The sequence below is a fragment of the Juglans regia genome, chromosome 10, assembly GCF_001411555.2.
Source record: "Juglans regia cultivar Chandler chromosome 10, Walnut 2.0, whole genome shotgun sequence".
Taxonomy (NCBI): Eukaryota; Viridiplantae; Streptophyta; class Magnoliopsida; order Fagales; family Juglandaceae; genus Juglans; species Juglans regia.
In genome coordinates, this window is record NC_049910.1 from 32,326,375 (window position 1) to 32,336,026 (window position 9,652).

At 31.6% G+C, this 9,652-nt stretch overlaps 1 protein-coding gene across 1 annotated transcript; it reads left to right on the forward strand.

Moving 5' to 3' along the window:
- The first annotated feature begins 2,859 nt into the window (after positions 1-2,859).
- Positions 2,860-7,297, forward strand: LOC109004651 (probable sulfate transporter 3.5). Its single transcript, XM_018983281.2, has 12 exons — positions 2,860-3,209; positions 3,301-3,508; positions 3,758-3,929; positions 4,559-4,624; positions 4,758-4,871; positions 4,995-5,111; positions 5,239-5,365; positions 5,462-5,748; positions 6,056-6,246; positions 6,515-6,597; positions 6,713-6,789; positions 6,949-7,297. The coding sequence occupies exons 1-12, from the start codon at positions 2,891-2,893 to the stop codon at positions 7,135-7,137; spliced, it is 1,950 nt and encodes a 649-aa protein (XP_018838826.1). The 5' UTR covers positions 2,860-2,890; the 3' UTR covers positions 7,138-7,297.
- Positions 7,298-9,652: the final 2,355 nt, after the last annotated feature.

The window sequence follows — 9,652 nt, forward strand, 5'->3', positions numbered from 1 at the left end:
GATTGATCCTGTTGAAATGACTGAAAATTGGTGCATTATAAATTCTATATATATACGCCAAGTAATTACGTTTCAAATTTGAAGTGTGTGTATATGCGCGTGTATATATATATATGTATGTATATCACATTCGAAATAGGTAATGCCTCTCCCTCCTGAATGCTAACCCAGGGAGGTTCATATGGTAGTGTATGTAGACACTAAACTACTTTGATTTGAACACTCCTTTTGTTTGGTTTGTGGAAGAAAAGTTTAGACTTCAGATTTGTTGTTTAACTCGTTGTTCATTAGGTCTAATATTATAATTATGTCTCATCAACAATGCGTAATGCTAGCTCTCACGCACCCTGATCTTCATGCAATATGCCCAACTGATGGAGGTAATTTATATATTTTTGTGGGGCCGGCGAAATATTTCTTCAGTTTGGAACTTGGAAGTTGCGTACGTACCTACCCAAATTCATATATGTTTCTAACCTTAATTTCATTTCCCATTGATTATGCAATATATATATATACACTAGGGAACGGCTCCGGTGCATTAGTCCCGGGGTATATTTGACATAATGATTTAAATAAAAATAAATAAAAAAAGTCAATAGCTTCTTTGTCTAGAAAAAGAAAATACAAAGTTAAAGAAAAATAAAAAAATAAAGATTAAAAAAATCTAAATTTTAACAAAATAATAAACAAATCAAATATTGTACATACAATGTATAAATATTGATAATATATACATGATATATAGTTCTTTTCTTATTTGTTTTTCTTCATAATTTGGTAATTATTAATTAAGTATATAGAAATGTTTATGCAGATCCGTATTAAAAATTAATCTTAAGGGCTTGTTGGGCATATTATAATAATAATAATAATAATAATAATAATAATAATAATAATAGATCGGTAGTAATATTTACATGACTACCTATGATCTCTAAAATCTCAATTAATGCATGGGGCCCGGGTATCAAAACAAAACAAGCTTATTGTCATCATTAATATAATATTATTGGCTGCAGGCATTTTTAGTAGGATGAACGGCGTTAATTTTTAACGAAAATATAATAAAAATTATTAAAATAAAAATTTTTGTTTGATAGCCACTTTTTATATATATATATATATAAAGAGATATATATATTTCATAGCCTAGCTATATATAATATTTCTTATATATGTAAATCCCTAATTAGATATTAATAATTTATTTAAAAATTTGTTTATAATTTTACTATATATATAATATTATACCATTTAATCATATTTGTTGAATATATAGATAAAACCAAAGACCCTAGTTTTCTAATTACTAGCAATAAATTCAAAGAAATTTATATGGAGGATCATAAAACTTAAGCTGTAATGCTAGAGAGAAGCCACTATAGCAGTGCATACTTTGCACTCACTGCGTGGCTGTTTCTAATTAATTGTTCCCAACACTCACTTGGAGAGATGTGTGATTTAGATGATACCACATCATGTGTACAAAGTGGATGCTCCTAATAGTAACTTCTATCTATATTTATTCTTTAAGCATATATCTCTCGTATAAGCAACACTAAACCTTCTAGAGATCAAACCTCGACCATTTATAGCTTTCTTCTCAACTATATAGTCTTCTTGCTTTGCTATTTTCTCCCCTCGTTACCTAAAACGGTAACCCAAAAATAATATCAAAACAAATCAAAGAGCAGCCTTTCTTTCCTCCCATTATTCAATGAAACAATTAATCAACATTTTACTCTTGTTTGTATTTTTCGTTTCTATGGTATTTACATTTGTAAATCGAGGTGGCCATCATTAATTGAGTCCAATAATTAGCAAGTAAACTCAAAGGCTCATAATTGTTAAGGGATCATTATTTCTTAATACATAATTGTGATCCTCTTCAATTCCCAATAATAAAGTTCAATGATCCAATATAAAGCTGAATGATAGCCACAACATTAAAATGCCGTTTGGATAATAAATTGAGCTAAAAGATGAAAGTTGAATAATATATTTTTAAAATATTATTTTTTAATATTATAAAAAGTTACATTATTTATTATATTTTTGTATAAAAATTTAAAAAATTTATAATGATGAGATGAGATGAGATGCAACATTATTTTCACTATCCAAACGGCGCGTAAGTATTCGCGTGGGGTCCGTATCATCCATAATTTCTACATGAATAGGTTGTAGAGCCTACATGATTGATGTTTATCTCTTTTTAAAATTTGATTATCAAATTTAATGTAACAATTGAGATTAGAAAAGAAGTATTAATTACAATTACTAAAACTTTCCATAAAAATAAACTCACAATCTAATATTACATATATAATTAATGAAAAACTAAATTTTATAAAAAAAAATTAAAAAGTCAAAAGTCAAAACAAGAGTACTTATTAAATTTGTAAAAGATTAGCATTTTTCTTTTCTAATTACAACTTTTCCCCTTCCGAGACGGTAGTAGTCAAATGAACAAAGGGCAAATTTTATCTGCGTAGTAGGTGATCACTAGTATATACGTACGTAGACTAGCTTGTCAAATTCTCCTTATCCATTCTTCGTCACCATCATATCATTTTCCATTATTAGTAGAAGTTTAGATTTAAAACTCAACTCAACCCATCTCATTTTATTATTATAATTTTTTTAAATTTTTATATAAAATATAATAAATAATTTAATTTTTTTAAATTTAAAAAAAAAATTTCAAATCTTTACATTAAATATAATAAATAATTTAATTTTTATTTTACTATTTACAAATTATCTTATCGAATCCAAACCTCTGTTCTAATCTTTGCCTATAAATGCATGCTATAACTCCATCCTTTAGCCTCCCTACACCCACTTAGTTCTCTCTCTCTCTCTCTCTGAGATCCGTGTGGCCATCATGGGTAGTGCTTCTATCGAGCCCCAACGCCTGGTCGTGAGCTTTGCTCCCCCAAGAGACTTTGTCACCACTTTGAAATCAGATCTGAAAGAAACTTTCTTCCCCGACGATCCATTCCAGCAATTTAGAAATGAAAAACCATCTCGCCGTCTTAAAAAAGCCCTACAATACTTCATCCCAATCTTCGAATGGCTTCCAAAATACAACTTCCATTTATTCCGATACGATCTTCTCGCCGGAATCACCATTACAAGCCTCGCAATCCCTCAGGGAATCAGCTATGCAAGACTTGCATCCCTTCCTCCCATCATCGGCCTCTGTAAGATAGACCCATATATATATATATATATATATATATAGTACAATTTCTACTCGGAGAAACTGAAAGATTTTGCGCTATTTTGTTGTAGATTCTAGCTTTGTTCCGCCGCTCATATACGCTGTTTTCGGGAACTCGAAGCATCTTGCAGTGGGAACCGTGGCAGCATGCTCGTTGTTCCTACAGTCAACCATTTCAGACGTAGTATCGCCAAACGATGATCCAGCATTGTATCTCCGTTTGATATTCACATCAACGTTCATCACTGGTATCTTTCAGACGGCTCTAGGTTTTCTAAGGTAAAAACATTCATGTGGATAAGATGAGTGACTATATATATATATAGGAACAAATTAATATCCTTCTCAACAAAAAATAAATAAAAAACATAGAAGATATATATACATGCACATATATAGAGAAGGATATATATTAATCTTTTTATAGAAAATCCACTATTACAATTATTATTATTATCTGGCATGTATTTATTACTATGTTGGCTGTTAATTAATCAAATAATTAGATGCATATAATGATTTCTGCAGGTTGGGAATTCTAGTGGATTTCTTATCGCATTCAACGATAACTGGTTTTATGGGTGGGACGGCGATAATCATCTGCCTGCAACAGTTAAAGGGGATTTTCGGATTGCTTCATTTTACGACTAAAACGGATGTGATATCTGTAATTCATGCAATCTTCAAAAACAGAAAAGAGGTTTGTACGTACAAAAACACAAAAGTAAACAATAAAAAATCATTTTTTACAAGTTCGCTTAATATATCATATATCATATCGAATATATTATTAATGCAAAACTTTGTCATAGTATGATAAATACTTATGTTTTAAATATTTCTATGTTATCGTTAGACTACATAGTATAACGGATGAAACTGAAAAAAGTAATTAATCTTGTTTATTATTATATATTATATTGTATTTAATTCCAGAGTAAGAAAACATTTTCTTTAAAGAATATTTCCATTAATATCACGTGAAAATGTCTTATTAATTAAGCCTCGTGTGGCTGTGCGTACATATATGCATGATATTGCCGCCACATTAGAAAAAAAAATTGTAAACAAACGACTTTGGAATAAAAAAGCTAGTAGATCTAGATACGTAATGAGATTCTTTTATATATATAATATATATAGTGGCTGGCAGGACTTCTCTAGCTAAATAGCGATCACCACATGCAGTACTACTATATATAAATAATATCGCAGGTTGTTCTTTTGGAATAATTGAAACAAAAAACAAGAACACTAAAAAAGCTAATTAGTGATGATCTTCAAATATTTGAAAATGACGATCGGTCACTTAATTTCTTCCTTTTCCAGTGGAGGTGGGAGAGCATAGTTGTTGGGGTAACTTTCCTTTGTTTCCTTCAAGTAACTACATACGTGGTAAGCTTTGATCTCTCTCTCTCTCTCTCTCTCTCTCTCTCTCTCTCACACACACACACACGATGACACGATGATACACACACATAGACAGATTTTTCTGTATTAATAACATTGTTGGAGCATAAATTTCCAGAGAAAAAAGAAGCCAAAACTATTCTGGGTTTCAGCTATAGCTCCAATGGTGACGGTGGTAGTAGGCTGTTTGTTTGCTTATTTCACTCACGCAGACGACCATGGTATCCAAATTGTATGTGCGCATGCAGTATTACCTTTTTTTTTTATTAATCTTCTTTGTTTCTGATCAACTCCTGTTTTACTCTTTTATCCACGATTTAATCTTTTAGCACTGTTGTCATCTTTCTCATGTCAGGTTGGACATTTGAAGAAAGGAATAAATCCGTCTTCAATTGGTTTATTAAACTTTGACTCTAAATATCTAGCAACAGTAATAAAAGCTGGGCTAGTAACAGGCCTTATAGCTCTGGCTGTAAGTATAAGTAGTACTGATCTGGTCTCATTGGCCTTAATTTTATTTCCTTCTTTTTTTTTATGAAATATTACGTAGTCAAAGAGGTGTAGTACTGAATTTATAAAGCAAAAATAAATTCATGCAGGAAGGGATAGCGATTGGAAGGAGCTTTGCCATTATGCAAAATGAACAAGTTGATGGGAACAAGGAGATGATAGCGTTTGGCTTCATGAACATTGTCGGGTCTTTCACTTCATGCTACTTGACAACTGGTACAAATCATTCCATATATATAACTTTTTTGTTCAATATTTTTGTTTTTTAATGAGATTTTACAAAACAAATGGGTGTTTTAATAATTTGTGTAGGACCATTTTCCAAAACTGCTGTCAATTTCAATTCCGGATGTAAGACGGCTATGTCAAACATAGTAATGGCAGTGAGCATGGCGCTGACGCTCCTCTTCTTGGCTTCTCTGTTTAGTCACACTCCTCTGGTTGCTTTATCTGCCATTATCATGTCCGCCATGCTTGGCCTCATCAAATATGAAGAGGCTTATCACCTCTACAAGGTCGACAAGTTCGATTTTATCATTTGCATGGCTGCCTTCTTCGGTGTTGCTTTCATAAGCATGGAAGTGGGCCTCATGATTTCGGTAAGTACTGCGACTCTTTTCTCTTCAAAAAATAGCAGTAGTGCTAATCTCTGTTCTTGATTTTTATCAATATCCCAAGTTACACATGTTGATGTTACATATTTTAGTTGGTTTTATATGACACAACTTAAACGAATAGCCATTTAAAATGTCTTATATCTGATTGAAAATAACAAAATATATATAGGATGGCCGTCTGAATTAATTAAGTAGTGAAATTCCCATACATAGTTTCCTTTTATGATTAATTGAGAATCAAACAAAGATGTCTTAGTTTTTGAGTTTTGTGCGTAATTTGTTTCTTCAGGTTGGATTTAGTCTAATTAGAGCACTCCTTTATGTGGCAAGGCCTGCATCTTGCAAGCTTGGGAAAGTGCCAAACTCAACTATATATCGTGACACGGAGCAGTATCCAGATTCAGCCGATCTCAAGGGGATCCTAGTTCTACAACTTGGTTCCCCAATTTACTTTGCCAATTCCACCTACATCAGAGAAAGGTATTAATTGTATATATATATGTAATATTGATATCTCTATATATCTATAGCACTACTTTATACAAGACCACTCGTGAACAATTACTCTTTATATATTAAATTTTTAATACTATCTGAAAAATTCAATTGATTATGGATTTATTTTATGTGTTTATCTCTTTCGTATTCTAGATTGAAAACTAGAATCTTGAAAAAGGAGTAAAAAGGCAAAAGCAAATTAAATCTCATAATTGATCAATTTGTAAGCTGATGCTGTAATTTTGAGTAGGATTTTGAGGTGGATTCGAGAGGAGCAGGCTGTTTCAAACTTTGAAGGAAGTATTCTTGAGCATGTTTTATTAGATTTGACAGGTAAGGATAATTTACATTTGCCCAAGTTATATATACATACATGGCTCACTATAAGTATATATAATATTATTGAGTTGGACACTTTTAAATGTTTTAAACCTCTTTTTATATATAGGAGTTACATCGATCGACATTACGGGCATTGAAACGTTAATTGAAGTACGTAGAACCTTGCTAGCAAATGACATAAAGGTACGTATAAGACTACATGAACCTCTCTCTCTCTCTATATATATATATATAACTCTGAAATAATTTAGGAGAGAGAGAGAGAGAGAGAGGGGTGAAAGATCATCAAAACCTCCAAAATATATGTTTAATTATGAATTTGTTCATATATATATTTTCCAGATGGCAATCATAAACCCAAGGATTAAGGTTATGGAGAAGATGATAGCTTCGAAATTCATAGACATCATTGGGAAGGAGTATGTTTTCTTGTCTATAGATGATGCAACCGAAGCTTGTCGGTTTTCGCTTCAACGGCCAAAGCCAAACGGTAACTGCTCACTAGAAGACTCCAGTACTACTGTTGTCTAAGATGAGATATATATATATAGGTTGAGGTTAGAATGTCAACCAGCCATGCATATAATATGGCCGGTTTTTGTAAAGGAAATAGCGTTTGTACGTCATGTCCAAGAGTTTCTTTCCTTTCTCTCGTATTAATAAAAAGTGTTGATGAGGACTTGTTGATATAGTACTATTCTTATCCTATCATATTATGTCACGCCATTAAAACTATTAATACACTCTATAAGAAATCTGTTTATTTGTAAACAGTTATTTCTTTCGAAAATAATTATTTTTTGTAAAAATGAATATACTTTCATCACAAATAATAATTCTCGTTATAAATAATCCGTCGTAAATGCTCGTTATCCTTATTTAACTAATTAACAAAATATACTCACTATCTTATAATAACTGAACCTTATTTAATTAGTTAATTATAGATCATGTGCAATATGTGTCCATAGTTCTCTTCATATTTGTGCACGAAGCTTGAAATGATTTTGGCTCTGGATTAATATTGAAAACTCCACTGAACAAGTACTAATTTTTAGAACATTTTGTTAATCTATTAATGCCTAGTGAAAATTAAAAGAGTCTATATATAAAAACAAGATCATGGGAATATTTAACTTTTTATTCATATATGCTTAGTTAGATCATGATCTCCTCTCATAAATGTATTAAAAAAATGTAAAAGAAAAAATAAAAAAGAAAAAACAAACAATGTTAAACGGTACGATCAGCGGTAAGAGTGGGGCGGCATAGTAGCCCCACTCCTAATTGAATTGGAGGTCTCGTCAACTGGATAGCTAAACATCAGAACAAAAATATACCTCTCAAAACCCGGACAGCTAAGATTTTTGAAGAGTTTGAAACAATGTCATCATGAGTTAACGATATTAAAAGCTAAGCAGCTCATAGGAGAGGCATTCCCCAGGGCCCCAAAACACTCCCCCAAGGCCCTTATATCTGTTTGCTTTGTAACTGGCTCTGAAAAGGCCTCAATAGTTAAATCCTCCCCATCATCATCATCATCATCATCATCTCTCGCTTGTGGCCATCTAAAGCTAGCCCAAGAGAGGAACCACTAACAAGTCATAGCACCTCTTTCTCTCCTGGCTGAGCCCATCTCCAAAACTCTACCAGCAACCGCCCAGCCCCAAACCAAGCCGACCCTCGCTCCCCTTAAGCTAACAGCACACTTCTCTCCTTTTGTCTCTTCTTCTCTCTTTTGTCAAGCCATTAATATATAGAGATAAAAAAAAAAGTCAACAATTTTACCACGTCGCCCCAATCCATCCCCCATGACAATTGATATTTCCCACTGCCCAACATGCAAGTGGCAGCCCACACACCGCCAACTAAGTTTAGATCTCAGCCTCCTTTTGTCTTGCAATGCTTCTACCTATCTACTTTTCTGTGTTAAATATTTAAAAATTATTATAAATATAAAGAAATTATATAAAATAAATCTATAAATTGATATAATTTTATAAAATCTGTTATCTCAATTTTATAATAAAAATAATTTTACAATCTGACGTATTATTTCAAACCATATTAATTTATGGGTTTACTTTTGTGTAATTCATTTATGATTAAAGTATTTTCTTAAATATTTTAACATGAAATATTAATATTTGGATCTCTGATTTCTATAATCTACAATTATAAATAATAATAATTAAAAAACGTATTTCTTTCCATTACAGCTTGATAGGGAATTTGACCAGATTATGAGATAATAATCACCCTAGCAACTTTACTTCTAAGCATCTCCCAATGACTAAAGACACAATTATGTTGTAGATGAAAATTCTTAACCCCCTAACTGTTTAAATAGACTTCTGTTCATCATGAAATCTAAAGGTATTCATATCACACTATAACTCATTAATAAAGTGATATAATTGAAATATAAACCATAGAGATATGAGTGTGCTGGATATTGAGTTTTAATAAAACTCTTACATTCTCTCACTTGGCTCATACGCCCATAAAATAGCATTTTTCGTTCATGGGTTTATTACAAGAAATTAACCATATTGTGCACGTTCATTTCCAGTAAACTTTCCTAACTCAAAATACATTATATGAGTTTCGTAACATCAATATCAAATCAATTACCAATTTGAATCATGGTGGTCCTCTGTTATATTACCAAAAAAACTCCTTCCATAAACTACAACATTTGTAACTTCATTTAACATGATCTTTAATAGGGACATTTAAGGCTAATATTGTACTAATGCCTTGGATTCCAGTTCATGTCTATTTTAGATAGCATCTTGTCATAATTCATCCACATCATTCAATATATATAAAAAGTGAAAAGACAAGAAAACGAAAACAGCCATAATAAATATCATTAAATGTCCAAAAAAAATATTTAATACATTAACGAGCACTTTAACATGTTCAGATCATGGATAAAGACATAAGACTCATTCTTTCAACATGTTCTTTGAATTGCTTCCCTACCAGGCCCTTTGTCACTAGGCCTGCTATCATAAGCATAACATTAATGTGTTATATGGAC